Genomic DNA, 14,711 nt, shown 5'->3' on the forward strand with positions numbered 1-14,711 from the left:
TGTGTATGTATGAGCGTGTCTCTTCGTGTTTCCGGGAGGTGTTTTGTCGTCTTTTTTAAAATCAGATTTTACTGCCCTTCTGGCATGAATTCTACAAGGTGATGCATTGCTCAATTCATATCAAGGGACCCAACGTGTACCAGGAAAACATTCCCCACACCATAACACCAGTCTGTACTGTTGACACCGGGCAGGATGGGGCCATGGACCCATGCTGCTTACGCCAAATCCTGAATCTGCCATCAGCATGACGCAACAAGAACCGGGATTCTGCTGCAATGGCCCATCCGTGACAAGGACCAAATAGTTGTGCGTTCCGAGATGCCGTTCTGCGCCGGTATTTTCCTGTTTGTGGCCCACCTGTTAGCTTGCACAATTCTTGCCATTCTCCTTCGACCTCTCTAATCAACAAGCTATTTGCGGCCACAGGACTGCCGCTGACTGGATTTTTTTTTTTTTTTGCACTATTCTCGGTAAACCATAGACACTGTCATGCATTGTAAGCCCAAGAGGCCGGCCGTTTCTGAGATACTGGAAGCGGCACGCCTGGCACCAACGATCATACCACGCTCAAAGTCGCTTAGGTCACTCATTTTGCCCATACTAACGTTCAATTGAATAGTAACTGAATACCTCAATGCCTGTCTGCCTGCTTTATATAGCAAGCCATGGCCACGTGACTCACTGTCTGTAGAAGCAAACCATTCTTGCGTATTGAGTATTGTACCAAATAAACTGGCCACTTAGTGTATTTAGTACTAGCTTATTGCTTGCCATCCATTCTAAAACTGACTGCAGATCTTTGTTAAGTGTAGTATGGATTTCACTTGCTGTGGTAGGTGACTAATGTTGAATAGGTATACTAATAGGTATACTAATGTTGAATCATCAGCATAGATAGACACAGGCTTTACTCAATGCTAGTATAAAAAAGTATGGGGCAAGACGGCTACCTTGAGGTATGCCAAGCTCTACCTGGTTTAAGGTTAGAGAGGCTTCCATTGTCTGTGTTCTGTTAGATAGGTAACTCTCAGTCAACGATATCGCATAGGATGTAAAGCCATAACACATTTTTTCACCAACACACTATGATCGATAAAGTCCAAAGCTGCACTGAATTCTAACAAAAAAGCTCCCACAATCTTTTTCACAGTATTATTTTCAATTTCTTTCAGCCAATCATCAGTCATTTGTGTTAGTGCCGTACATGTTACGTGCCCTTCCCTATAAGCGTGCTGAAAGTCAGATGTCAATTTGTTTACTGTAACATAGCATTGTATCTGGTGAAACACAATTTCTTCCAGAAGTTCACTAACGGTCGGTAGTAGGCTGATTGTTCGGCTGTTTGAACCAGTAAAGGGTGTTTTGCTCTTCTTGGGTAACGGTATGACTTTTGCTTCCCTCCAGGCGGGAGGGCACACACTTTCTTGTAGGCTTAGATTGAAGACATGGAAAATAGGAGTGGCAATATATGTATATACAATATCAAATCAAATGTATTTATATAGCCCTTCGTACATCAGCTGATATCTCAAAGTGCTGTACAGAAACCCAGCCTAAAACCCCAAACAGCAAGCAATGCAGGTGTAGAAGCACGGTGACTAGGAAAAACTCCCTAGAAAGGCCAAAACCTAGGAAGAAACCTAGAGAGGAACCAGGCTCTCTTCTGGCCAGTCCTCTTCTGGCTGTGCCGGGTGGAGATTATAACAGAACATGGCCAAGATGTTCAAATGTTCATAAATGACCAGCATGGTCGAATAATAATAAGGCAGAACAGTTGAAACTGGAGCAGCAGCACGGTCAGGTGAACTGGGGACAGTAAGGAGTCATCATGTCAGGTAGTCCTGGGGCATGGTCCTAGGGCTCAGGTCCTCCGAGAGAGAAAGAAAGAGAGAAGGAGAGAATTAGAGAACGCACACTTAGATTCACACAGGACACCGAATAGGACAGGAGAAGTACTCCAGATATAACAAACTGACCCTAGCCCCCCGACACTACTGCAGCATAAATACTGCAGGCTGAGACAGGAGGGGTCAGGAGACACTGTGGCCCCATCCGAGGACACCCCCGGACAGGGCCAAACAGGAAGGATATAACCCCACCCACTTTGCCAAAGCACAGCCCCCACACCGCTAGAGGGATATCTTCAACCACCAACTTACCATCCTGAGACAAGGCTGAGTATAGCCCACAAAGATCTCCGCCGTGGCACAACCCAAGGGGGGGCGCCAACCCAGACAGGATGACCACATCAGTGAATCAACCCACTCAGGTGACGCACCCCTTCCAGGGACGGCATGAGAGAGCCCCAGTAAGCCAGTGACTCAGCCCCTGTAATAGGGTTAGAGGCAGAGAATCCCAGTGGAAAGAGGGGAACCGGCCAGGCAGAGACAGCAAGGGCGGTTCGTTGCTCCAGAGCCTTTCCGTTCACCCTCCCACTCCTGGGCCAGACTACACTCAATCATATGACCCACTGAAGAGATGAGTCTTCAGTAAAGACTTAAAGGTTGAGACCGAGTTTGCGTCTCTGACATGGGTAGGCAGACCGTTCCATAAAAATGGAGCTCTATAGGAGAAAGCCCTGCCTCCAGCTGTTTGCTTAGAAATTCTAGGGACAATTAGGAGGCCTGCGTCTTGTGACCGTAGCGTACGTGTAGGTATGTACGGCAGGACCAAATCAGAGAGATAGGTAGGAGCAAGCCCATGTAATGCTTTGTAGGTTAGCAGTAAAACCTTGAAATCAGCCCTTGCTTTGACAGAAAGCCAGTGTAGGGAGGCTAGCACTGGAGTAATATGATCACATTTTTTGGTTCTAGTCAGGATTCTAGCAGCCGTATTTAGCACTAACTGAAGTTTATTTAGTGCTTTATCCGGGTAGCCGGAAAGTAGAGCATTGCAGTATTCTAACCTTCTAAGAAGTGACAAAAGCATGGATTAACTTTTCTGCATCATTTTTGGACCGAAGGTTTCTGATTTTTGCAATGTTACGTAGATGGAAAAAGCTGTCCTTGAAATGGTCTTGATATGTTCTTCAAAAGAGAGATCAGGGTCCAGAGTAACGCCGAGGTCCTTCACAGTTTTATTTGAGACGACTGTACAACCATTAAGATTAATTGTCAGATTCAACAGAAGATCTCTTTGTTTCTTGGGACCTAGAACAAGCATCTCTGTTTTGTCCGAGTTTAAAAATAGAAAGTTTGCAGCCATGTATATGTATAGCCATGTATAGCCATGTATATGTAGTCCGCTACCATCCTAAATAATTTTCTATCCAAGTTGTCAGTGCTAAGTTGTTTGTCATTATAGACAGATAACACTACCTTTTCCCCACTTCCACACTCACAATAGGGAATTAAAAGTTACAATGCTTGTCTTTCATCATTTGGTCAGTTATGCATGGGTATGAAGGTTCAGAGTTTGTTGTTGTCATGCCTAAATTTGCCAACCTTGCCAATGAAAAAGTAATTAAAGTAGTTGGCAATATCGGAGAGTTTTGTGATGAATGAGCCATCTGATTCAATGAAGGATGGAGCCGAGTTCGCCTTTTTGCCCAAAATCTAATTTAAGGTGCTCCAAAGCTTTTTACTATCATCCTTTCTATAATTTATATTTGTTTCATAGTACAGTTTCTTATTTTTGTTTAGTTTAGATACATGATTTCTCAATTTACAGTACGTTTGACAATCGGCTGTGCAGCCAGACTTATTTGTCATTCTTTTTGCCTTGTCCCTCTCAACCATACAATTGTTTTATTCCTCATCAATCCATGGGGAATTAGACGTTTTTACAGTCCATTTCTTAATGGGTGCATGTTTATTAGTAACTGGAAAAAGCAATTTCATAAATGTTTCTCCTCATTACACACAACAGATCAGCAAATATTATTTACATCTTCAAAATCGGACTTCCTACACAACCTCATGTATGTGTTACGGTGCGTGAATGAGGACCCAAAAGCGAATTAACTTAAACAGAGCTTCTTTAATTACCAAACATAGGTAGGCTCAGACGGACCGGCAGATTCCGACAGGACAAGACAAGGTTACAGCAAACATGACGACAGTCTGGTTCAGGCATGAAACACAACAAACAAGAATCCGACAAGGACAGGAACAAAAACAGAGAGAGATATAGGGGACTAATCAGAGGGAAAAGGGGAACAGGTGGGAGAAGGGGTGACGAGGTAGTCAAGAGGAGACAAGGAACAGCTGGGGGAAAGCGGGGGAGAAAAGGTAACCTAACAACGACCAGCAGAGGGAGACAGGGTGAAGGGAAAGGACAGAGACAAGACACAACATGACAGTACATGACAGTACCCCCCCCACTCACCGAGCGCCTCCTGGCGCACTCGAGGAGGAAACCTGGCGGCAACGGAGGAAATCCTCGATCAGCGCACGGTCCAGCACGTCCCGAGAGGGAACCCAACTCCTCTCCTCAGGACCGTACCCCTCCCAATCTACGAGGTACTGGTGACCACGGCCCCGAGGACGCATGTCCAAAATTCTACGGACCCTGTAGATGGGTGCGCCCTCGACAAGGATGGGGGGGGGGGGGGGGAGACGAGCGGGGGCGCGAAGGACGGGCTTGATGCAGGAGACATGGAAGACCGGGTGGACACGACGAAGGTATCGCGGAAGAAGAAGTCGAACTGCGACAGGATTAATGACCCGAGAAATACGGAACGGACCAATGAACCGCGGGGTCAACTTGCGAGAAGCCGTCTTAAGGGGAAGGTTCTGAGTGGAGAGCCAAACTCTCTGACCGCGACAATATCTAGGACTCTTAGTTCTACGCTTATTAGCAGCCCTCACAGTCTGCGTCCTATAACGGCAAAGTGCAGACCTGACCCTCTTCCAGGTGCGCTCGCAACGTTGGACAAAAGCCTGAGCGGAGGGGACGCTGGACTCGGCGAACTGAGATGAGAACAGCGGAGGCTGGTACCCGAGGCTACTCTGAAAAGGAGATAGCCCGGTCGCAGACGAAGGAAGCGAGTTGTGGGCGTATTCTGCCCAGGGGAGCTGTTCTGACCAAGACGCAGGGTTGCGAAAAGAAAGACTGCGTAAGATGCGACCAATAGTCTGATTGGCCCGTTCTGCTTGACCGTTAGACTGGGGGTGAAAGCCGGAAGAGAGACTGACGGAAGCCCCAATCAAACGGCAAAACTCCCTCCAAAATTGAGACGTGAATTGCGGACCTCTGTCCGAAACGACGTCTGACGGAAGGCCATGAATTCTGAAAACATTCTCGATGATGATTTGTGCCGTCTCTTTAGCAGAAGGAAGCTTAGCAAGGGGAATGAAATGAGCCGCCTTAGAGAACCTATCGACAACCGTAAGAATAACAGTCTTCCCCGCTGACGAAGGCAGTCCGGTGACAAAATCTAAGGCGATGTGAGACCACGGTCGAGAGGGAATAGGAAGCGGCCTGAGACGGCCGGCAGGAGGAGAGTTACCTGACTTAGTCTGCGCGCAGACCGAACAAGCAGCCACGAAACGACGCGTGTCATGCTCCCGGGTGGGCCACCAAAAACGCTGGCGAATGGAAGCAAGCGTACCCCGAACGCCAGGGTGGCCGGCTAACTTGGCAGAGTGAGCCCACTGAAGAACGGCCAGACGAGTAGGAACGGGAACGAAAAGAAGGTTCCTAGGACAAGCGCGCGGCGACGGAGTGTGAGTGAGCGCTTGTTTTACCTGCCTCTCAATTCCCCAGACAGTCAACCCGACAACACGCCCCTCAGGGAGAATCCCCTCGGGGTCAGTGGAGGCTACTGAAGAACTGAAGAGACGAGACAAAGCATCAGGCTTGGTGTTCTTAGAGCCCGGACGATAAGAAATCACGAACTCGAAACGAGCGAAAAACAGCGCCCAACGCGCCTGACGCGCATTAAGTCGTTTGGCAGAACGGATGTACTCAAGGTTCCTATGGTCAGTCCAAACGACAAAAGGAACGGTCGCCCCCTCCAACCACTGTCGCCATTCGCCTAGGGCTAACCGGATGGCGAGCAGTTCGCGGTTACCCACATCATAGTTACGTTCCGACGGCGACAGGCGATGAGAAAAATACGCGCATGGGTGGACCTTGTCGTCAGAGAGGGAGCGCTGAGAAAGAATGGCTCCCACGCCCACCTCTGACGCGTCAACCTCGACAACGAACTGTCTAGAGACGTCAGGTGTAACAAGGATAGGAGCGGATGTAAAACGATTCTTGAGGAGATCAAAAGCTCCCTGGGCGGAAACGGACCACTTAAAGCACGTCTTGACAGAAGTAAGGGCTGTGAGAGGAGCTGCCACCTGACCGAAATTACGGATGAAACGACGATAGAAGTTCGCGAAGCCGAGAAAGCGCTGCAGCTCGACGCGTGACTTAGGGACGGGCCAATCAATGACAGCTTGGACCTTAGCGGGATCCATCTTAATGCCTTCAGCGGAAATAACAGAACCGAGAAATGTGACGGAGGAGGCATGAAAAGTGCACTTCTCAGCCTTCACAAAAAGACAATTCTCTAAAAGGCGCTGGAGGACACGTCGAACGTGCTGAACATGAATCTGGAGTGACGGTGAAAAAATCAGGATATCGTCAAGGTAAACGAAAACAAAGATGTTCAGCATGTCTCTCAGGACATCATTGACTAATGCCTGAAAGACAGCTGGAGCGTTAGCGAGGCCGAAAGGAAGGACCCGGTATTCAAAGTGCCCTAACGGAGTGTTAAACGCCGTCTTCCACTCGTCCCCCTCCCTGATGCGCACGAGATGGTAAGCGTTACGAAGGTCCAACTTAGTGAAAAACCTGGCTCCCTGCAGGATCTCGAAGGCTGAAGACATAAGAGGAAGCAGATAACGATTCTTCACTGTTATGTCATTCAGCCCTCGATAATCTATGCAGGGGCGCAGAGACCCGTCCTTCTTCTTGACAAAAAAAAACCCCGCTCCGGCGGGAGAGGAGGAGGGGACTATGGTACCGGCGTCAAGAGCTACAGACAAATAATCTTCGAGAGCCTTACGTTCGGGAGCCGACAGAGAGTATAGTCTACCCCGGGGGGGGGTGGTTCCCGGAAGGAGATCAATACTACAATCATACGACCGGTGTGGAGGAAGAGAGGTGGCCCTGGACCGACTGAACACCGTGCGCAGATCGTGATATTCCTCCGGCACCCCTGTCAAATCACCAGGCTCCTCCTGTGAAGAAGAGACAGAGGAAACAGGAGGGATAGCAGACATTAAACATTTCACATGACAAGAGACGTTCCAGGAGAGGATAGAATTACTAGACCAATTAATGGAAGGATTATGACAAACTAGCCAGGGATGGCCCAAAACAACAGGTGTAAAAGGTGAACGAAAAATTAAAAAAGAAATGGTTTCACTATGATTACCAGAAACAGTGAGGGTTAAAGGTAGCGTCTCACGCTGAATCCTGGGGAGAGGACTACCATCCAGGGCGAACAAGGCCGTGGGCTCCTTTAACTGTCTGAGAGGAATGTCATGTTCCCGAGCCCAGGTCTCGTCCATAAAACAGCCCTCCGCCCCAGAGTCTATTAAGGCACTGCAGGAAGCTGACGAACCGGTCCAGCGTAGATGGACCGACAAGGTAGTGCAGGATCTTGAAGGAGAGACAGGAGTAGTAGCGCTCACCAGTAGCCCTCCGCTTACTGACGAGCTCTGGCCTTTTACTGGACATGAAGTGACAAAATGACCAGCGGAACCGCAATAGAGACAGAGGCGGTTGGTGATTCTCCGTTCCCTCTCCTTAGTCGAGATGCGGATACCTCCCAGCTGCATGGGCTCAGCACCCGAGCCGGCAGAGGAAGATGGTAGTGATGCGGAGAGGGGAGCGACGGAGAGCGCGAGCTCCTTTCCACGAGCTCGGTGACGAAGATCAACCCGTCGCTCAATGCGAATAGCGAGTTCAATCAAGGAATCCACGCTGGAAGGAACCTCCCGGGAGAGAATCTCATCCTTTACCTCTGCGCGGAGACCCTCCAGAAGACGAGCGAGCAAGGCCGGCTCGTTCCAGCCACTGGAGACAGCAAGAGTGCGAAACTCAATAGAGTAGTCTGTTATGGATCGATTGCCTTGACATAGGGAAGACAGGGCCCTGGAAGCCTCCTCCCCAAAAACAGATCGATCAAAAACCCGTATCATCTCCTCCTTAAAGTCCTGATACTGGTTAGTACACTCAGCCCTTGCCTCCCAGATTGCCGTGCCCCACTCACGAGCCCGTCCAATAAGGAGAGATATGACGTAGGCGACACGAGCAGTGCTCCTGGAGTAAGTGTTGGGCTGGAGAGAAAACACAATATCACACTGGGTGAGGAACGAGCGGCATTCAGTGGGCTCCCCAGAGTAACACGGCGGGTTATTGATTCTGGGCTCCGGAGATTCGAAAGCCCTGGAAGTGGCCGGTGGATCGAGGCGGAGATGGTGAACCTGTTCTGTGAGGTTGGAGACTTGGGTGGCCAGGGTCTCAACGGCATGTCGAGCAGCAGACACTTCCTGCTCGTGTCTGCCTAGCATCGCTCCCTGGATCCCGACGGCTGAGTGGAGAGGATCCGAAGTCGCTGGGTCCATTCTTGGTCGGATTCTTCTGTTACGGTGCGTGAATGAGGACCCAAAAGCGAATTAACTTAAACAGAGCTTCTTTAATTACCAAACATAGGTAGGCTCAGACGGACCGGCAGATTCCGACAGGACAAGACAAGGTTACAGCAAACATGACGACAGTCTGGTTCAGGCATGAAACACAACAAACAAGAATCCGACAAGGACAGGAACAAAAACAGAGAGAGATATAGGGGACTAATCAGAGGGAAAAGGGGAACAGGTGGGAGAAGGGGTGACGAGGTAGTCAAGAGGAGACAAGGAACAGCTGGGGGAAAGCGGGGGAGAAAAGGTAACCTAACAACGACCAGCAGAGGGAGACAGGGTGAAGGGAAAGGACAGAGACAAGACACAACACGACAGTACATGACAGTATGATCTCTCATACACAATTTTAGGCCCAGCCTTTGGAACTTTGGTTTCTGATCACTTTATCCGATGGGTGTGGATACTTCTTTAGAGCAGATTTCTGCAGCATTAGTAAAGATGTGATCAACACATGTGGATGATTTATTTCCTGTGCTGTTTGTATGTAGGTTGAATGATTACCTGAACCAGATTGCAAGCACGGGTTACATTTGGAAGATTTTTGTTGAGTGGACAGCTTGATGAAAACCAGTCAATATTTAGGTCACTCAGAAAATATACCTCTCTTTTAATATCACATACATCATTGAGCATTTCACACATTATTTAGATACTTACTGTTAGCACTCGGTGGTCTACAGCAACTTCTCTTTGTGCCTCTGTAGCTTTCTCCCTCATCATTATTCACAATTCATATTCATATTTATCCATAATCATGGTAGCATTTATATTAATATAGCAGTGTTCAGAAACATATTCTATTCTTAATTACAATAAAAGTTACTTCAAAATGACACAGTATTCATTATTTGCCATTCGTTTATATCGCTTCATAGGAAACATTTGATCTCAAATCCAAAATGCTGGAATAGGCTATAGAGCCAAATTAAAGCTTCACTGTCCAAATAAATAAGTAAGGCAGTGTACATAACCATGTCACTGTGTTTAGTCTACAGTCCTTGGCCTCAAGCTGTTTGCAGTAAATGGCCTATAATCTACCTTCAGGTCTAGTGATGATTGAGATGAAATATTAAACATGAACTAAAGTCCACCTGTACTTGATATTCCAGACTGACTGGTCTTTACAAACTGGGTCAGAGTGTGCGACCTGTTTACTTCTGTTTAGGAGGGTGGTAAACAACAAATCAAAGTTTATTGGTCATGTACACAGTTTAGCAGATGTTATAGCAGGTGCAGCGAAATGCTTATATTACTAGCTCCTGACAATGCGGTAAAATGTCAAACAGGTACACAAACAATCAATAACTGCAGTTAAGGGTGAAAGGCCACTGGTTTGAATCCCAGTGACGACTAGGTGTAAAATCTGCCCTTGAGTAAGGCACTTAACCCTAACTGTTCCTGTAAATCGCTTGGGATAAGAGCGTCTGCTAAATGACAAAAATTGAAATGTAAATGTAATAAACATTTTAGAACTGTAAGAACAACAATAATTCAAGAAATGTCAGAACGAATCCAATTTACAACCCAAACAAACATATTAACATACTCCTCATTAACCCTTTGTTAACTTGAATTTGAAACAGGCTTGTAAATACCTGGTTTTAGAGAGACAGTATACCTAGGCTAGATAAACCTAGGCTAGAATGTGCATCTGATGCACATTCAAATGTCATTTAAAAAAATCATCACTGCAGAGCTCTCCCTGTCCTCTGCTGTGCCCTGATTGTATTACTACTGATGATATTTGGAAATGTGCATGTACACCCTGGCCCATCTACTGTTGCTATCACCAATTCTGACTTATGCTCTGATATCTGCTTCACTGATTTCTACTCTTGTAAAAGCCTGGGTTTTCTGCACGTTAACACTAGAAGCTTATTACCTAAAATTGATCAATTGAAAGTGTGGGTTCACAGCTCCAGTCCAGATGTGTTGGTCATTACTGAGACGTGGTTAAGAAAGAGTGTTTTGAACATGAATGTTAACCTTTCTGGTTATAACCTTTTTCGGTAAGACAGCTCTTCCAAAGGTGGTGGAGTGGCAATCTTTACCAAGGAACACCTTCAGTGCTCGGTTGTCTCCACCAAGTCTGTCCCCAAACAATTTGATTTGCTGGTTTTAAGCATTAAACTTTCAAATAGCTCTTTGTTGACTGTCGCTGGGTGTTATCGTTCACCATCAGCACCTGTGTTTGTAATGGCTGCTCAATGAAACAACCTGTCCTGATTTGTCATAGACACTTGCTAAAAAACTTTAATAAGCAAGCCTTCCTTCATGACCTTGAATCAGCTTGATCCCCTCTGTCGAAGACACTTGGACCTTATGTTTTGATATTTTCAGTGGTATTGTGAACAAACACGCCCCCCATAAAGAAAATTAGAATTAAAACTAGGTTCAGCCCCTGGTTTGATAGTGATCTGGCATAGTTACTCTACCTCAAGAATTCCATTTGGCGAAAGGCTCGGCTATTACGCATTCATGAGTCTGTCTCCCAAATCTCTTCATACCAACGTGACAAAGATGTCACCATTGCCTTTGATTCTAAGCAATATTGTGCTGCTATTTGTATTGACTTGGCCAAAGCTTTTGATACGGTAGACTATTCCATTCTTGTGGGCCGACTAACGAGTATTGGTGTCTCTGAGGGAGTCTTTGGCCTGGTTTGCTAACTTATCTCTCTCAAAGAGTGTAGTCTATAAAGTCAGAACATCTGTTGACTCAGCCACTGCCTGTCTCCAAGGGAGTACCCTAAGGCTTGATCCTAGGCCCCACGCTCTTCCCAATTTACATCAACAACGTAGCTCAGGCAGTAGGAAGCTCTCATTCATTTATATGCAGATGATTAAGTATTATACTCAGCTGACCCCTCTCTGGATTTTGTGTTAAACACTCTACAACAAAGATTTCTTAATGTCCTACAATCTTTCTCTGCCCTTAACCTTGTTCTGAACACCTCCAAAACAAAGGTAATATGGTTTGGTCAAAAGAATGCCCTCTCCCCACTGGTGTGATTACTACCTCTCAGGGTTTAGAGCTTGAGGTAGTCACCTCATACAAGTACTTGGGAGTATGGCTAGATGGTACACTGTCCTTCTCTCAGCACATATCAAAGCTGCAGGCTAAGGTTAGATGCTTATTTATAAAACCATCTTAGGCCTCACTTCTCCCTATCTGAGATACCTACTGCAGCCCTCATCCTCCACAAACAATGCCCGTTCTTCCAGTCACATTCTGTTAAAGGTCTCCAAAGCACACACATCTCTGGGTCGCTCGTCTTTTCAGTTCACTGCAGCTAGCAACTGGAATGAGCTGCAAAAAAACACTCAAACTGGACAGTTTTATCTCCATCTCTTCATTCAATGACTAAATCATGGACACTCTTACTGACAGTTGTGGCTGCTTCTTGTGGCTGCTTTGTGTGATGTATTGTTGTCTCTAACTTCTTGGCCTTTGTGCTGTTGTGCCCAATAATGTTTGTACCATGTTTTGTGCTGCTGCCATGTTGTGTTGCTACCATGCTGTGTTGTCATGTGTTGCTGCCATGCTATGTTGTTGTCTTAGGTCTCTCTTTATGTAGTGTTGTGGTGTCGCTTCTCATGATGTGTTTTGTCCTATATTTTTATTTCTAATCCCAGCCCCCATCCCAGCAGGAGGTCTTTTGGTAGGCCATTATTGCAAATAATAATTTGTGCTTAACTGACATGCCTAGTTCAATAAAGGTTCAATAAAAAAAATAAAGGACAGTTGAATATTTACCTTAATGAGGTGATGTAGATGGAATAAAATAATTATATTCTATTCTATTCTACTATGTTCTTGCTAACACACTGTTCTTTATAAACAAATCTGATCTGAGCTTGAAAGATACTTGAATTGGAGACTTGACTTGTAACGTAATAATCAGTACCGTATTTCAGAAAACAGTGCGCATACCCTACATTTAGCCTTTTGCGCTATGACGCCGGCATTAATATCCGTTCTCTTCAGTGTAAACGGAAGTGAACAGTGACCAGGAAAATGACCACGTTGGCGTTTTATTGACGTTTATTAACACCATGGAATTCAAAATATGACTAATTTAACTTCCCAGCATTACATATTCAACACATGTAGTCTTTAATTCGCGTTGGAGAAAAGACTTGTTCGATATACATTATCTAGGTAACGTTAGCTAGCTGCTAACAATGGCTAACTGTATGGTTTTTCACACTCAAATAGCCTCCATCATGGAGGTCCTAGCGAATGCAGCCGTGGCCGATATCTGTAAACTCGTAGACGACGACTATGCAGTGTTTCGTTTGGAAATAACTCAAAGCCAGAAAGAAAATAGGGCATTGCGGAGGAAACTACAGCTACTGGAACTGAAGACGGCACGAGAGCGCGTCCTCGTCAGTCGTCCCAGTAGTGTCAAGATCCTCGACCGATACAGAGGAATCGCAAGAGGTACATCAGTGGAGGTTGCTGACTCATAATACTGGCTGGAATGGAGCAAATGGAATGACATCAAACACATTGATTCACATCATTCTACTAATTATGTTCCAGCCATTACCATGAGCCCGTCCTCCCCAATTAAGGAGCCTCCAACCTCCCGTGGTGTTCATATATAGCTTAGCACTGTAGCACCGTTTCCCTCTGCACGTGTTCAGATGTGTTACCCAGAATTTGGTCTTGGTCACTTTTTGGATAGTATGCAATAATTCCCCTGATTACTTAACTATCTTGCAAAGACAAGATATCATATTCTAACCAGATTATTGATTACTGCATTTCCTATTATTTCCTCAATGAAAACAATGTGATGCATGGAACACAATACATCGATCAATAAATAGTATACCCAGAAGTTATGAACTGTTATCTTTCATCCTTGCCAATTCTAGATCAAAACTGTCAATAGTGTACAACATAGTGGTAAGCATTGACAGTAAGTAACCTAATCACCTGTCCCCAAATCACTCTCTCAGGTGAAGGACATCTCACTGGAGGCTACAGGAGCTTTGTGAAGCCAGAGGGACACAATACATGGAGAGATGACCAACCAATCACAGTTGATGAGGGGAGTGGAACCTCAACCCAGCATGTTATCATGATAGAGGTTAGTGTAATAGTGTTGCGTTAAACATTTTAGTTACTTTGTAAATCAAATATGGCCCTTTTATTTCGGAAAGGGCCCCCTCAGCTATGTACATCCTCATTTATCTGCCATAGAGGAGTTTGTGAGACTTCTCTATGACATTGTTATCCAATAGCCTCCTCTCATCTTGTGTCAGTCTGCAGAGGCTGCAGGTCCTGGGGTCAAGCTGGATAAGTCTGAAGAAGAGGAAGACCCACGGCACAGCAGAGACATTCAGACTGGAGGGGCTGGAGCGCCCCCTGTAGCCACGGAGGACCCCACCCCAGCGCAGCCCAGGACCCGACACAGCATCACGGAGGTCAGTGGAACGCTGAACACCGTCCTCAAGTCAGAGACCGACACAGAGACTGTAACTGTAACACAAAGGATTTTACACACAGGATCTGACCATAGGTCAGACCCGCAGCGACTGGGGCTGGGGGGACTGGGGTGTCCTCCTGCTCCAAGCTCAGAATATTTACTTTATGGTAACCCGAGCCAGAGGACGGTTCATTCCAATCCCGATTCAGGTGATGTGTTAAATGGTGGCGATGATCCGTGTTGTTCTTACACTATAGAGATGGACCCTGGCAACATGCCCTTGGGTTTAGAGAGACAGACTGATCTGTCTAGAGGGGACTGGAAGCGGTACAGTAGTAGTGTGTACTCTGAAGGATGCCTTGATAAGAAAGGGGAGGGTTTGGTCGGAGATGAAGTGACTGTGAAAGTGGAGGGCGACGTTCCTCCCACATGGAATGCAGATAGTCACCTAGGCGACGGACACTCACAGGGCATAGATTTCTTAGATTACAGGGAAAGGTTAGTGTCCACGTCGATGGGGCCTTCCAATTCACACGGGTGTATGCTTTTCGATCAGTTATTGAACTCAAATGACAGGACTAGAGCCCAGGCTCGGGGAGGGGGAGCAACATCAGGCAATGTTAAAGAGA

The 14,711-nt window shown here is 46.4% G+C and overlaps 2 protein-coding genes across 7 annotated transcripts in view; one reads left to right on the top strand and one right to left on the bottom strand.

Moving 5' to 3' along the window:
• Nucleotides 1–14,711, bottom strand: part of LOC110498461 (zinc finger and SCAN domain-containing protein 2) — a 771,911-nt gene that overhangs the window by 194,240 nt on the left and 562,960 nt on the right. The gene's annotated exons all lie outside the window — the stretch shown is intronic.
• Nucleotides 1–14,711, top strand: part of LOC110498515 (zinc finger protein 3-like) — an 88,465-nt gene that overhangs the window by 64,118 nt on the left and 9,636 nt on the right. Inside the window, exons 1-2 of one of the 3 annotated variants that reach the window (XM_021575181.2) lie at nucleotides 13,688–13,743; nucleotides 13,919–14,080. The exons of the other annotated variants lie outside the window; for them this stretch is intronic. Coding sequence (XP_021430856.2) covers nucleotides 13,735–13,743; nucleotides 13,919–14,080 — 171 coding nt within the window. The 5' untranslated portion in view covers nucleotides 13,688–13,734. Of the gene's footprint in view, nucleotides 1–13,687; nucleotides 13,744–13,918; nucleotides 14,081–14,711 lie in introns of those variants that run through there. 3 annotated transcript variants of the gene reach the window in all.

The sequence above is a fragment of the Oncorhynchus mykiss genome, chromosome 19 (genome assembly GCF_013265735.2).
Source record: "Oncorhynchus mykiss isolate Arlee chromosome 19, USDA_OmykA_1.1, whole genome shotgun sequence".
NCBI lineage: Eukaryota > Metazoa > Chordata > Actinopteri > Salmoniformes > Salmonidae > Oncorhynchus > Oncorhynchus mykiss.